Source organism: Lithobates pipiens, unplaced genomic scaffold (assembly GCF_037356315.1).
Source record: "Lithobates pipiens isolate NorthernLeopardFrog02 unplaced genomic scaffold, aLitPip1_a1.2 Scaffold_30, whole genome shotgun sequence".
Classification (NCBI taxonomy): domain Eukaryota; kingdom Metazoa; phylum Chordata; class Amphibia; order Anura; family Ranidae; genus Lithobates; species Lithobates pipiens.
The window spans coordinates 95,831,047-95,847,418 of NW_027507791.1; the positions used below are offsets into that span (position 1 = coordinate 95,831,047).

Here is a 16,372-nt window from a genome sequence, read left to right on the forward strand (position 1 = left end):
TGAGCAGTTTTGCAAGCAAAAATCTCAGTGGTAAGATGTGGCAAGCTCATAGAGACTTATCCAAAGCGACTTGGAACTGTGATAGCTGCAACAGGTGGCTCTACAAAGTATTGACTTTAGGGGGGTGAATAGTTCTGCACATTGACTTTCTGTTATTTTGTCCTATTTGTTGTTTGCTTCACAATAAAAAAAAAATCTTCAAATTGTGGGCATGTTCTGTAAATTAAATGATGCAAATCCTCAAACAATCCATGTTAATTCCAGGTTGTGAGGCAACAAAACACCAAAAATGGCAGTGGGGGGGGGGGGGGGGGTAAATACTTTTGGAAGGCACTGTAAGTGCTTTGTGGGAATAATGCTCACTGAATTGGTTCTGCTTCGTCTTTGCCTCATAGCCGTATTGTACACATATAGATTTCAGGCACTATAGGAAAAATTTATAATGCTCCAAATAGTGTTATATTTAAAACCACTTTAAAAACAAAATAACAAGCCTTGGACGATTACTCACATGTTGGGGTGAAACAGCCTGTACCGATAAGGCAAGTATCAGAATGTAAGCTCCTGTGTCACTGTCTATTGTAAATGTGCCAATCGAAGTATCTCTCACCTGCCCATTAATGATCAAGCGCTACAGAACCTCCTGTCAGCTCTTGGAAGCTCCAGTACATGCTTTGGCCACACCTCTTGGCGCGTTTTGTCTTGGTGATGAACTTTATCCAGGGTTGAGGCGGCACGTCACTTTATTAATACCCCTAAACCGCATACTTCACTTTCTGTTTAAAGGGGTTGTAAAACTTTCTTTTTTTTTTTTATAAAAATAACAAACATACTTACCTGCGCTGTGCAATCGTTTTGCACAGAGCAACCCCAATCCTCTGCTTCTGGGGTGCACCCCCGTTGCTCCAGGCCCCTCCTTTTAGGTGCTTCCACGGAAAGCCACTTTCCCAAGAGGCACGAGTGTGGGCTTACTCCCAAGTCCCGCTGCTGTGTCCATTGACACAGACAATCAGACTTTGCCCCGCTCCCGTGTCACTGGATTTGATTGACAGCAGCAGGCGCCAATGGCTCTTGCTACTATCAATCTGTCCAGGGGGGAGAGAGACAGAGGCTGGAGCCACTGGGCTCGTGCACATCGCTGGATCTGATTGGGCTCAAGTAAGAAAGAATAGAATGCATTAAGGTGCAAAACCTTGAGGCTTTACAATCACTTTAACCTTCTACACACCTGGTGTGATATTGGCATGCTACCGAGAACTATATGATGTGTACAATATGGCTGTGCGATGAAGCCGATCCGATAATGGGTGTATTATTCCTATGAACTGCATGTTATCTGAACTTTTAGTAGGGTCATATAGTGTGAAGCTCAGCTCAGGTGGTGGACAGTTTGCTGGTGTTTTGAAGATTTCCACATTTATATGAGAATGAAGATAAGAATGTTCATGGACATTAAGACGTATTCAATTATAGAGACATATTTTGTTTGCATATACACAGAACACTTATGGTGTTTGTGCATTGGTGGTTATACGTTTTATTTTCTTGTGATATATTATTTGCATTGAGATATGTGATTGCTGTGCTATCAACCTTTGTTTAACACAATTTTCAGAGCACTAATTTAGCCCTTTAGTGGTGAGCTGCAGTATTTGATATATTGATAGTAGTGCAATCATTTCAATTATAAACACATAATAGGCAGCTTGTATTTACAGCTTGAGCTCAGAAATGGTAGTCCCAATAATTGTCTTATACAGTTATGAGTCATACAAACTGAAAACCGTGTAGTATTGTTATTATACAGGATTTATATAGCACCAACAGTTTGCGCAGCGCTTTACAACATGAGGGCAGACAGTACAGTTACAAAACAATTTAGTACAGGGGGAATCGGAGGGCCCTGCTCATTAAAGCTTTCAATCTAGGAGGGAGGGTCAAGTGATACAAAAGGTAATAACTGTGGGGGATGAGCTGATGAAGAAAATAAAAGTACAGTTGTTAGGTAGGGGCAGAATAGGCTGAAGAGGAGGGTTTTCAGGGGTTGTCTTAAAGCAAACAGAGAGGGAGATAATGTGACAGATTTGGGTAGCGAGTTCCATAGAATTGTTGAGGCTCGGGAAAAGTCCTGGAGATGAGCATGGGAGGAGGGGACAAGGGAGCTAGAGAGCAGGAGGTTTTGGGAGAAACGCAGAGAACAATTAGGATGGTATTTTGAGGCTAGGCTAGTGATGTAGCTGGGGGCCGAGTTGTGGATGGCTTTGTTGTTAGTATTTTGAATTTAATTTGTTTGGGTGCGTGGCAGACAATGGAAGGATTGGCAGAAAGAAGTAGCAGACACTGAGCGTTTGGTAAGGTGGATGAGTCTGGCAGCAGCATTCATGATGGACTTAAGGGGGATACACTATGTAAAGGTAAGCCAATGAGGAAGGAGTTGCAGTAGTTGAGGTGAGAGATGACCAGGGAGTAAACTAGGAGCTTTGTGGTGTCATTGGTTAGAAAGGGGCATATTTTGGAGAAGTTGCGAAGGTTGAGGAGGCAAGGGTTGGACAATGATTGGACGTGAGGCCAAAAGGATAGTTCAGAGAATTCTGTGTATTCTGTACTTTAACCCAAAAAGTGGAATGTCCGCTTTAAGTACTCCACATACATGCCACATTTGAGGGGGGAGTGGGTACTTTAGAGAGGGACTTCCTGTCCCACTTCCTCGTTCCACTTTCAGGGTGCCTAGGCGGCCCCTCCCTCTAGGCAATCTTCTGGGACACGTTACAGGTCCCAGAAGATTGCCTGTCGACTCGGAGAGCTCAGTACAACTCAAGCCTGGCCGTGAATCCTCAAGCTGTCATGGCCAGGTGCCCACAGTTCCAATGAGGGCACCGTGGAGAGGAGCAGGGCTTCGGGCACCCGCATCGCTGGACCGTGGGACAGGTAAGTGGCTATTCATTAAGAGTCAGCAGGTATACTTTTTGTAGCTGCTGACTTTTAATAAACTGAAAAAACCTGGAACTCAGCTTTAAAAACTGGTATTTTGCCATAGTCCCATTTGGCAAATACATGCAATGTACATTTTAGGAGTAATACGCAAAAACAGTAGAATTGTTATGGAGACCTTTGTTTTTTTTCACCCAGATTACACAGGAGTGGACTGCACAGAAACCGTCATTCCCCAAGTTTCTATATCAAATGCTTCATTCCACATAGAGTCACAGAGGCAGTTTTCTCGCTACTTCAATGAATTTGAAGAACTACAGATGCTGGGGAGAGGTGCCTTCGGGGCTGTTATCAAGGTCATTTTTTTTTTTTTTTTTATTACTTTCCGTTTGTTAAAAGATTTTTCAAGGAAATACAAATATAGGTAGTTACATTGGATATTGATATACAATAGAAAAACATTCTAGCACTGGCTTATAGCATCACAAGCAATCGTCACTAAACTTTGTAAAGCAAATGTCCAGTGTGTGGTATATGGACATTAATATGTTCCAGCAAATCTGAGTAGCATTTAAATTGAACATCTCGCAAAATTTTAGTTTTTAATACACTGAGGTGATGTATAAAAAGACAGTGAATCCAGCACTAGATCGACGGTGGAATCAAGTAGATGAAATCCACCTTATCAAAAGTAGTGTGAGTAAAACTTTAAATAAGAAAGTAAAAAAGAGATAATGAACCATAAGAGAGGACTAGAGATAAGAAGGGGAAGGAGACTGGATGTGATCCCTCGTGCCAGACCAGGCCAAAAAAAAAACCCATATAGGGCAAAGGGAAGTGAAAAGTATATTTCAAAAGGCAGAATTAGGGTGGATCCAAAAGATGCCAGGGACACCATATTTTGTAATATTTACAAATCATGTTCTTAAAGTGGGACTGCACTGCGGAAAAAAATATTAAAAGCCAGCAGCTACAAATACTGCAGCTGCTGACTTTTAATAAATGGACACTCACCTGTCCCGGGGTCCAGCGATGCCGAGGCCGATCGATCGCTCGGCTCTCGGCTGCTGCCGCCACCATTCTAGGTGAGGGAATCAGGAAGTGTAGCGAAGCGGCTTCACTTCCCGGTTCCCTACTGCGCATGCGCGAGTCGCGCAGCGCAATAGGAATTGTCCGCGCTGTCTCTGGGACCCATGTGTGTCCCAGCAGACAGCGCGCAGGGACAGGAAGAGGCATAGACTCCCGTGGGAGTCTATGCCCGGAAGTGGGTGTAAATACCTGTCTTTGACAGGTATCTGCACCCCCTCCCCCCTGAAAGGTTCCAATTGTGACACCGGAGGGGGGGAGGGTTCCGATCAGTGGAAGTTCCACTTTAGGGTGGAACCCCGCTTTAAGCCGAGCTGTTAAATATTCCATGTTGTAGACATTGTGGATACATTTGTGGAGATCTTCTGAAGAAGAAGTTGTTTGTTGTTTCTACTTCAAGGTTTCATGTACACTGGCAGCTCCTAAACTTGAGTTTAGGAGCTGTTGGCTTTTTTTCTTGGGAAAGCTTCTAAACTCAATTCCATAAAAGCCTATGTGTCAATGTACAGGTTTGATTAAACCTCCCTCCCCTGAACGCAGAAGAATCGTGTTCAGGAAAAGGAACATTGTGCCCGCGGGAAAACACAAATCGCGGCATAAACACGTTTCCCCGCAGTCAGGGTAGGCTAGTGTACATGTAGCCTGAAGCTATTAAGCACCGTCACTTGGACAGAATCCATCTGGTCTATACTGGTAGCGATGGACAGAGACTAGAGAAAGCAGGGATTTCAAATCCCCGGACCGTTGTGGCGGCTTGGGGGAGCCTTGACAGCTCAGGATCACGGGAGGTAAGAACAGCAGGGATCGGAGGTGGGGAGGGGTTCCAGTATTTAGGTCACCTTTTACAGTTTTTTGTAAAGGTGAGCTTACACTTTAGGGGACTGCTTAGCCTCCAGGTAAGCTTTGTTTCCCTTTATTGCAGAATATGCAATTCATTTAGGTTTTAAGCAGGGACCAAATTTCAAAGAGTTGCCTTTATGTGTGGTTTTCCATATGCAAGCAGTGTTTTTACATTAGAAATAGCTTTTTTTACTCTCAAGGTTTGTAAATTTTGATTGTATGTCCTAAATAAAAATTGAAATAGATTTTTCTGCTGGCTAATATTGTTGAATAGTAAAAGTAATGAATTGTCCCTCTCATTGAGCACCTTCCAAATTTGCTATAAAGCTGAGTGCTTATCATTTTAAATGTACAGTGCATTTCTTTGGTTAGTGGATTAGACATAAAAGACTCACAAAGATTTAGGCCAGAGGTCTCAAACTGGCGGCCCTCCAGCTGTTTCAAAACTACAAGTCCCATGAGGCATTCCAAGGCTGACAGTTACAAGCATGACTCCCACAGGCAGAGGCATGATGGGACTTTATTCATGTCCATTGCTTTGTCAAATGCACTAGCAGCACTTAAGCCGCGTACACACGGGCGGACTGTCTGGCCAACTTAGTCCGTCGAAACACATTTCAGCGGACAGTCCGCTCGTGTGTGGGCTTCAGCGGACTTTTTCAGCGCGCAGTCTGGCGGACTAAGTATTTCGGAATTTCCGTAATATTGTCCGTCGTACTTTGGTTTCAGCGGACAATCCGCTCGTGAGTAGGCTAGTTCGACGGACTAAGTATGGCGCATGCTCAGAAAGGATTTACACGGCGAAAGGTTGCATTGCTGTGTATTGGACTTCCTATTTCTAGTCCCGTCGTACGTGCTGTACACGTCATCGCGCAAACTTTCGACGGACTGTTTGTGCATCCGTGTGTGGTCAAGTCCGTTCATTCGAAAGTAGGACGGACTGTCCGTCGGATTGTCTGACGGACTAAGTTGGCCATACAGTCCGCCCGTGTGTACGCGGCTTTAGAGTAATGATGAAAGTAATACATCTTCACTCCAAATATCCTACATTATGTGCTTTCAACTTGCTTGCTTACAGGTTCAAAACAAGCTGGATGGCTGCTACTATGCAGTAAAACGAGTTCAGATCAATCCTGCCAGCAAACAGTTCAGGAGAATTAAAGGCGAGGTGACATTACTGTCTAGACTGAACCATGAGAACATAGTGCGATACTACAATGCCTGGATTGAGAAGCATGAACTTCCATCTTCTGCCACTCCTAAATCTCCTGCAGTATGTGGTGAGAAGAAGGTTCAGGTAAAGACGGAGCAGGCTGTGAAGAATGAACTGGGACTGATAGATGATGTAGAGGCCAATGCTCCAGCCCCAATCATGAGCAGCTCTGTTGAGTGGAGCACCTCCTGCGAGCGGTCATCCAGTGCGCACTGTAACACCTCCGATCAGGACTCCAGTGATGAGGATGACGATGAAGAGGGTGTCTTTTCACCATCTTTCTTGTAAGTCTGCTTTTTGTTTTATCATGTTGTATTTTCCTTTTGTAACACTATTAGAACAAAATCGAAGCTGGATGAAGTAGATCCCAACAGTATAGCTTACTATTTGGTCTGACCTTGTGTAAAAAAAAATTCTTTATAGAGTATGTAGGTTTTTGTTGCTGGCTGGGTCTATGATTTTTCTTTAACATAGATCTAAACAACACCAAACCAAAGTACTAACCCTTCCCCATTCCGCCAATGGTTGGCATAACTGTACCTAGAGGAAACCCTTGCACAACTGACACGTGCATAGGAACTCCAGGCAGGCAGTATCTTGTTGGGGATTTAACCCAGCACTTGATGATAGTTAATAACCCCCCTTCCCCCAATTACCTAGTATATGACATTGGAAAAGCTATTACATTAATCTGCAGGTGAGTATTCTGAGAAGTCAAAAGTAAGTTATGCTGCCACCCAGGGCCTATATAGAAAACTGTACACTCTGCATTATATTATTAAAACTATTTATCCCCCCCCCCTCCTTTGTTATCCCCTTTCTTCCAGGCCAGGAACAGACTCAGATAGTGAAATTATTTTTGAAAATGAGGATGAAAATAGTCCTGATCAGGTAAAGACTAATGTTTTTATAGGAACTATTTTATCTGTTTGTTATTGAGTAAGAAAGCATGCATTCTTATAGGATCTGAAATTACAGTTTGTAATGTCAAAGCCCTAAAAATCTTTGTGCACTAAAATAGGGTACAATAGGCTATCACCATAAAATTCCCACACTCCCCAATGTATTTTTCCCCATGCTGTTGATATTCCTAGGGTTTCTATTTGGCCTTTTATGGGGCACAGCAGTTGTCTTATCCTGAGAATACAAGGGTTGGACAATGAGTATCTCTCTGTTGGTTCTCTTCTTATATACGTCATTGTAATCCAAACTCTTTCTTCAGAGATTGATATTGGGTTAGTATGTCTAGGTGCCACATTCAGTGGGTGTATTGAACATACATAATCCAACTTCATCTACTGACTGGATGGATATGCTGTCAGCTGTTAGTAATCAGCTCTGACCAGCTTCTTTCAGCACATGAGGGCTTTCAGCCCTTTCCAGGTTATATACATGTAGGTGTGGCATGCATGTAGACATGAAATAGATGCAAAGATAATGCAGGAGATCCGTAGTCCTGATAGGCAAGAACGGATGAAAACGGTTAAAAACAGTATTTCTTTTTCATACATCATGGGAGACAGGCTAATATTCATTACCTGCTGGGTTATACTTCATCTCCAGGTGAATGGACACTGGTAGACCAAAGGTCTTTAGACAGGAAGTGATCCCCTATATAACCCCTCCCATACAGGAAGTACTTAAGTTTTTTTTTACCAGTGTCTGTAAGGTGGATGGCACGGTTGTTTGAGCTCTCTGAGCTTGAGGTCTCTAGTCCCACAACGGTTCTTAAATGAATCAAGGGATTGACCGATCGGATCCATTTGACACAGGCTCTATATGCTTATCTAAATGGTGCACGTGCCTCGCAAAGAAAACTCAAGATCCTGCAAGGTTTTACCTATAATGCGGCCTCCGGGCGATGGACACTGCGAAATGGAATCCTGAACACCACAGCACTAAGGCATTCCTGCTTGGTGCTGTTCAGGTCCAAGGGAGTTAACCCTAAACACGAAAAGAGTACCCAGTCCTTGAAGGTCCTCACGTGACGGGAACCTGCCCTGGAACGCCTAGTTTCTAAGCTGCCCTGCGCCTGGACAGGTAAGTGAAACCCCTTTATTTAATATTGTGGGGTGTCCCAGAAATTGTAACAAGCTAGATAGAGGCTGGACACCTGTGTGCGTTGACCATACGGGGGAGTTTTGGGTTACCTGTGGGTATTTGAAAAATGTACCTTTTTTTTTGCTTGTGTTTGGCTGTTTTTTTACCTGTATGATGGCGCACAACGATACACCATTTTGCCTTGGTTCACCATGGCGCACGTGCATTCGCAAGAGTGCCGCTGTGCTCAGCAGTTTGTTTGGCGGCCATGGTGCATGCGGCTTTGCCGCACATGAGCGGTAGCCTTTATTTGGGCGTGCAAAGATTCACGCCATACGAGGATACAGCCACACCCTTTCACCGGGACCGCGCATGTGCATGCACACACATGCACAGGTTGTTCCGATGCACAACCAGCTTATTTAAGCTGTATATGCCAAGCATGCGGTGCTTCCAGAAGGCAGCTGTGGGACACAGATCAGACTCTGAACAAGCACTTGCAGCAGTTCATTTCTCCTTACCCAGGTCACGTGAGTCACCAAGTGTTGCTTAGCAGGCTAAAGGTGCTGAGCAGGATTGTTCATAGAGTCTTGGTAAGGGTCTCCCTTCTGAGGTGTTTTAGTACTACACCCAAGTACTATCTTTTTGTGGCTAGTAAATGTCTTCAAAAAACATGGAGTCCGAAAGGGGGGCCTCAGCTATGGACGTACTGTGCCAACAAATTGCAAACCTTACCCAGTCTGTCCAGGGCCTACAAGACCGGTACCAACGGCTAGAACAACGTGTAGAGTCTCTCTCTCCAAGCACCTTAACACCACCAATAGTTCCAGCACCTGCATCTTCCTCTCCAGCATCCATACCTACAGTAGTGGTGCCACCACCGGAAACAAGGGTTCCCGCTCCCGAGAAGTTTGCTGGAGACCGTAGCAAGTTCCGTGCTTTCAGGAATGCTTGTCGGCTGTATTTCCTACTACAACCCCATACCTTCTCCCTGGACAGTACCAAGGTGGGGTTCATTGTTTCCTTGCTCCAGGGGGAACCCCAGACCTGGGCTCATCACCTCCTTGAACAGGCTAGTCCTCTCCTGAACACCATGGACTCTTTTCTTTAATGAGATGGCCAAACTCTACGACGACCCCCAACGTACCACCACAGCCGAAACTAGCCTTCATGCCCTCCAGCTAGGCCGCAGACCTGTGGAGAATTATGTGACAGACTTCAAACGGTGGAGTTCCGTTACACAATGGAACAACGGAAGCTCTCAAGGATGAGCTGGCCCGTGTTGGGGTTCCTGACTCCCTGGAAGAATTAATCCAGTTAGCCATTCAGATCGATCGCAGGTTAAGGGAAAGATGTTCCGAAAGAACCAGCCAGTACCGGCCTGTATGGATGCTGCCTAAAGTCCCAGTTCCGAGCAGTCTACCTATTCCTGCAGCCCAACCACCTTCTGCATTTACCGAGACTCTGGAGCCAATGCAGATATGTCTTCTCCGTGCACCATTAACACTGGAAGAAAAGCAGCGCCGCCGCCTACATAACCTGTGTCTCTACTGTGGAGGAGCCAGCCACTATGCTATCCAGTGTCCCAACAAGACTCGTAAGTCCAGCTCCCCCTCTCCTCATGATCCCTATGTACTGACTCTATCAAAACCTGCTCACATTGTCATTCCTGTTTCCCTGCAGCTTCCAGAAAAGACACTTCAGGTTCAAGCCATAATTGACTCAGGCGCTTGTAGCTGCTTCGTTGACCACACCTTTGCACTGCAACATCATATCCCTCTGCAATCCAAGCAACAAGGACTATCCATAGGGCTGGCAGATTGTTCTAACATCAAGTCTGGACCCGTTACTCAGGAGACACAGCCCTTGCCTGCGGACATTTTGCCAAACCACCAAGAGTTGCTTTGCCTAGATGTAATCTTCTCACCATGTTTTCCAATTATTTTGGGGATGCCGTGGTTACAAGCCCACAACCCTCAGATTGACTGGACTTCCGGCAAAGTGGTCCTCCAGTCCTCCTATTGCCTTCACGACTGCCTCAAAACTCTTTCCCACAGGACCCCAGTCATCGGTTGCCTAAAGCCTGCATCCGAATCCCAGAACCTTGTTCCATCTGTATACCACAACTTTCTGGATGTCTTCGACAAGTAAAGGGCAGACACTCTTCCCCCTTCACCGGGCCTACAATCGCCCAATTGAACTCCTACCCGGGGCAGAGATTTCTTTCAGAAGAATTTTCCCCCTTTCAGAGCCTGAACTGCTGGTCCTGAAGGACTATATCAATGAAAATCTTAAAAAGAGGTTCATCCGGCACTCGTCCTCCCCAGCCGGGGTCGGGATATTCTTCGCTGAGAAGAAAGATCATTCACTTAGTCCACGCTTTAGGCTATAGAGAATTAAACAGGATCACTGTAAAAAATCGGTATCCTCTTCCTTTAATCCCGGAGCTACTCTAGAGACTCCGGTCTGCAAAAATATTTACCAAACTGGACTTACGAGGGGGATACAATTTGATCAGAATCAGAATAGCGGACGAGTGGAAAACAGCCTTCCGGACTCGCTTCGGCCATTTTGAGTACCTCATCATGCCCTTCGGCTTATGTAATTCACCAGCAACTTTCCAACATTTTGTTAATGACATCTCCAGAGATCTCTTAGACCTGTTCATGATTGTGTATCTGGACGACATTCTGATCTTCTCGGCATCTCTGGAACTACATCGTGGCCACGTAAAGCAAGTTCTCCTCAGGTTAAGACAAAATGGACTTTACGCCAAAGCAGAGAAGTGTGAATTAGAGCGGCAGACCACCACTTCTTGGGGTTTGTAATCTGAACTGGAGCTGTGGCCATGGACCTCCAGAAAGTCTCAGCTATAACATCCTGGCCACCGCCAACCGATAAGAAAGGTGTTCAACGCTTTATCGGCTTTGCTAATTTTTACAGAAAATGTATTAAAGATTTCTCAGGCATCATCACACCCATTACCCACCTTATCAAGAAACAGAACCGTTTCCAGTGGACTGAGGCAGCCCAGGATGCATTCGATAAATTAAAAAACCTCTTTACCTCTGCTCCAATTTTGAAGCATCCCGACCCTGCCCTTCCTTACATCTTGGAAGTAGATGCCTCAGAAAATGGCGTTGGAGCCATCTTTTCAAAGAAGTTGGGGCCATCAGAGAGGAATTACGATGTAGGTGACCGTGAACTGTTGCCAATCAAAACGGACTTGGAAGAATGGCGACATCTTTTGGAGGGAGCAGCACACCCAATACTAATCTTTACTGATCTTAAAAATGTAGAATATCTTAGAACCGCCAAGCGTCTTAGACCTAGACGAGCAAGATGGGTTTTTTTTTCTCATTTTTAATTTCCACATTACCTATCGGCCCGGGTCCAAAAACATGAAGCCTGATGCACTCTCCAGGATGTTCACTGAAGTTGAAGCCCCACCTCAACCAGACACCATCCTGCAGGCTGGAAATGTCTTGCTAACCCAACCTGATGTAATGTAACAAATCTGGCAAGCTTCCAGGAGAACCTCCCCACTTCCAGATACACGCCTGCAAGAAAGACTCTACTGGTGGAATAACAAGATTTTCATACCACGAGATCTGCCCACTATCATCTTGCAGGCATGCCATGACTACCCTTTTTAGCAGGCCATTTCAGGGGTTTAAAGACCATAGACCAGGCATCACTAAATGGCGGACCGCGGGCCGAATCCGGACCGAGTAGCAGCCATATCCGGCCCGCAGACTCGCAAATAGTTGCCTCTGTGTTTTTTATCCACTGCCGGATTGCCAGCCCGCCGCTGCCGCTAAAATCCTTGGTGAGGCTTGGCATCATTGCATCACTCCCCTTCCTTATTCACACAAGCCTGGAAGCGCTGCAGGTCCGGACAAAGGGCGGGACTTATCAAGTTACGAAGTGGGTGATTGGTTGCTAGGCAGTGGGGCGGTCCAGCAACCAATCACACCCTTTTAACTTGAAAAGTCCCGCCCTTTGTCCGGACCTGCCATGCGTGCTTCCCGGCTTGTGTGAATAAGGTAGGGCAGTGTGGGGAGGGGGAGGAAGGGGGAATGCTGCGGGAATGCTGCGATGATGAAAGGGACAGTCTGACGCTGTAATGTTGAGGGAGGACTGTGATGGAGTGGGATCTGTAATGGGGGGTCTGTATTACGGGGGTCTGTGATGGAGTGGGGTCTGCATTGGGGGGGGGATCTGTGATGGAATGGGGTCTGTATTAGAGGGGTCTGTGATGGAGTGAGGTCTGTGATGCAGGGGGATCTGTGATGGAATGGGGTCTGTAACGGGGGGCCTGTGATGGAGTGGGGCCGTTAATGGGGGATCTGTGATGGAGGGGGATCTGTATCGGGGGGGGGGGGGTCTGTGATGGAGGGGGGATCTGTATCGGGGGGGATATTTGTGATGGAATGGGGTCTGTAACGGGGGGGCCTGTGATGGAGTGGGGCCGTTAATGGGGGATCTGTGATGGAGGGGGATCTGTATCGGGGGGGGGGGGGGTCTGTGATGGAGGGGGGATCTGTATCGGGGGGGATATTTGTGATGGAGTGGGGTCTGTATTAGGGGGGGATCTGTTATGGAGTGGGGTCTGTGATGGAGGGGATATGTGATGGAGTGAGGATCTGTGCTGAGTGGGGGGGGGGGTCTGTGGTGAAGAGGATCTGTAATGGGGGGGATCTGTGTTTGTGGGGGGGGGGGTCTGTGATGGGGGTCTTTAAAAGGACACATTGTGATGAGTCTGTAATGGGTTGCGGGGTTTCTGATGGTGGGACTGTGATGTAAAAGTGAGAAATGTGCTGTGAAGGGGGGACTGAGGGCACTGATGTAAGGGCTTGTCCACACTTGTGCAGAGATCTGTTTTTCTGCCCTAGAAAAACCCAGGTATCTACAAGGGCAATAGAAAACAATTGTGATGTGCACAGGAAGGTTGTAATGTGAAGGATCGGAGTCATGACCAATATGACATTCGGACCTCCGCGGGAAGAAAATTTTACTGACCGGACCCCCGTGAATTTTAATTCAGTACCCCTGCCATAGACCTTGTCCAAAGACACTTTTGGTGGCCTAACCTAGCTAGGAATTGCAGGAAATATGTCAGTTCTTGCCCAACCTGCCTCAGAAACAAGAATAGCAAAGGCAAAGCATGGGGTCTGCCCATTCCTGAAAGACCCTGGGATAAAATTGCCATGGACTTTATTGTGGAACTTCCTCCTTCGGAAGGATTTTCATCCATCTTCCTGGTAGTTGATCATCTCTCCAAGATGACGCACTTTCCCAATGAAAGGGACCCCATCAGTGACAGAAACTGCCAAAGTTTTCATTAAAGAGACAATCAGGCTGCACGGAATCCCTAGTGACATTATCTCTGATCACGGAGTGCAGTTCACTTCGAAATTTTGGAGAGCACTATGTGAAGCCTTAGGTATCAAGCTTGAGTTCTCTTCCGTGTACCATCCTCAGACTAACGGGCAGACAGAGCGTACTAACCAGACGCTAGAACAATACCTACGTTGCTTCTCCTTTACCCAGGAAGATTGGGCCTCATTACTGCCTTTGGCAGAATTTGCATTTAACAATTCCACCCATGCTGCCACCAATCAATCCCCTTTCTTTTCCAATTACAGGTTTCATCCTTATTTTCTGTCAATGTTAATTCTGGACTCTCCAGTGCCAGCACTCCGGGACAGACTAGACTTCCTTGGCACTAATAATCAGGTGCTGAGAGAGACCATCACCAAAGCACAAAGGGACAATAAAATGTTTTTTGATAGGAAAAGAGGGGACCTGGACTTAAAACCTGGCGATCTTGTATGGCTCTCAACCGCAAACCTAAAAATGGCCTGCCCATCAAAGAAACTGGGACCTAGATATTTGGGACCCTTTCCGATCAAAAGGAAAATTAATCCAGTGGCATACGAACTCAAACTCCCGGATTCTTTTAAAATAAACCCTGTGATTCATACCTCCCTACTGAAACCCTATGTGGCAAATTCCTTTGCGGGTCGTGAAGTGGGACCCCCAGAAGCTATAGTGGTGGACGGAGAAGAGGAGTTTGAGATTGAAGCCATTGTAGACTGCAGGAGAAGGCAGGGACAAAAATCAATACCTGATTAAATGGAAGGGGTTTGGCCCGGAGGAAAACTTATGGGAGCCTGAGGCAAACCTTTATGCTTAGAGACTCATACAAGCCTTTCACCGCTCCCATCCAGAAAAGTTGACTCAGAAGGGCATCCGGAGGCTGCCCCTAAGGAGGGGGCAATGTCAGGGAATCTCCGGACCAAGCAAGTGAGTTTCAGATCCAATATGCGCATTGGCGCACCTTTTCCGAACATATGTGCGCATCATATGTAATAGATATGCGCATTAGCGCACTGATGTGTGCATCAGCACATCTTGCAGAATGGACATGCGCAATATGCATATTCTTGGCGCCAGTATTCTTGTGCATGCGCTCATGCCAGAGAATCACGGCGCGTGTCGCCCTATTTAAACGAGGAGCCACTTGGCATCAGTGCTGGATTGCCTCAGCTTGTTCCTGCTACTACTTTGTCTGACTTCCCTGGATCTTGAACACCCGGCTCTTCCTGACCACTCTCTTGGAATACCCTTGCAACCTTGTCTGCCTTGTTTACCTGCACCGACCCTGTCTTGAACCTCTGACTTCGGCTCTGTCTCCTGATTCTGTACTCCGCTGCCTCTCCTGTTGCCGACCTCTGCCTGCCCCCGACCATGAGCCTGCCTGCCGTCTGTGTACCTCTGCCAGCCCGTTGCCGACTCCTGCTTGACCTTTGACCTTCTATCTGCTTGCCTTCAGGCACCTGCACCCTTCCGCTGCCCTAACAGTTCCTGTCTCCACCTCCAGGGGTGCTAGGACCTGGACCGTGCAAGAGGCCACCCTCGTCATTTCGGACTCTGAGCTTCTGTGCCTATCTGGTATTGTGCCTACAGTCAATGCTGCTGCTTCATCCTTTAGCTCTAAGCATGAACTGCCCTCAGCCCTAGCCGGGTTAGAGCACAGGACATATGCGCAAACTTTTGTGGCTTAAGAACTGGTCAGCTGAGTTTCCTTGTGAAGTTATTGCCAGGTTTCCCCTTTCACTGGGAACGTTTATTTAGTGATCATTTGGACAAATATATCCAAAAGATTTCCGGAGGAAAGAGTTCTCTACTTCCTGTGAAGAAAAGCACCAGGCGTCCCTCGTTTAAAACTTCAGGGACTGCTTCCTCAAATGCCAGGGCAGTTCAGCCGCCAACATGGCTCTAGGGCCAGGGGCAAGCCGCAAAGGCTAGGGCCAGAAAAAGCCCTGGGTCCAAAATTCTTCTTAACCCAGCACCAAGCCTTCCTTTTGAGGGGACGCCCCTGCTCCATCGGATGGGAGAAAGGCTACTGCACTTTGCGGACATTTGGAGAACAATAATTCAGGATGAATGGGTCACCTCAATTATATCCCGCGGTTACAAGCTGGAGTTATGGGGGGTTCCCCCTCAGAGGTTAAGATCCAGCATTTCCTTGGCTCCTCCAAAAAGGAGACTTATTGCTTCAGGCGCTACGTCATTTAATGCATCGAGGAGTGATTGTATAGGGTCTTGTATCCGAAAGAGCGAGCCTGTTTTACGATTTAAAGATCAAACTGGGTCGCAAGGCCCATTTTTGGAACCTGAACCAGAATCTACTAACCCAATCCTTTCGGATGGAGTCTGTCCGCTCAGTTATAGCCTCGCTCTAGATGGAAGACTTTTTAGCCTCCATCGATATAAATGATGCGTATTTACACATACCTATCTTTCAGCCTCATTAGAGGTTCCTGCGATTTGCAGTAGAGGAAGGTCATGACATTTCAGTTTGTGGCTCTACCCTTCAGGTTTGCTACAGCTCCCTGGGTGTTCACAAAGGTCCTAGCACCAGTACTGGGTTTTTTAAAGACCCAAGGGATCCTGGTACTCGGGTATCTGGACGACCTCCTGCTGAGAGAGAACCTGCGAAAGGGAAGATCCTTCCTCCTGTTAACTTGGAGAGTACTGACTACATATGCCAGTCTCTTAGGCTGGGGAGTGACCCTAGAAGGGCTCACAGCTCAGGGGAAATGGTCAAGGACAGAACAGATCCTGCCCATCAACATCCTGGAATTACGGGCAGCATGCTTAGCCCTACGGTCCTGGACGGCAGAGCTTCAGGACTGCCCTATCAGGGTTCAGTCCGACAATGCCACTGCAGTGGCCTATATAACCACCAAGGTG

At 46.7% G+C, this 16,372-nt stretch overlaps 1 protein-coding gene across 2 annotated transcripts in view; it reads left to right on the forward strand.

Annotated features, from left to right (window-relative positions):
• Positions 1–16,372, forward strand: part of EIF2AK4 (eukaryotic translation initiation factor 2 alpha kinase 4) — a 156,732-nt gene that overhangs the window by 60,401 nt on the left and 79,959 nt on the right. For both annotated transcript variants that reach the window (XM_077464652.1, XM_077464653.1), the window contains exons 11-13: positions 3,130–3,287; positions 5,936–6,354; positions 6,898–6,961. In XM_077464652.1, coding sequence (XP_077320778.1) covers positions 3,130–3,287; positions 5,936–6,354; positions 6,898–6,961 — 641 coding nt within the window. The remainder of the gene's footprint in view (positions 1–3,129; positions 3,288–5,935; positions 6,355–6,897; positions 6,962–16,372) is intronic.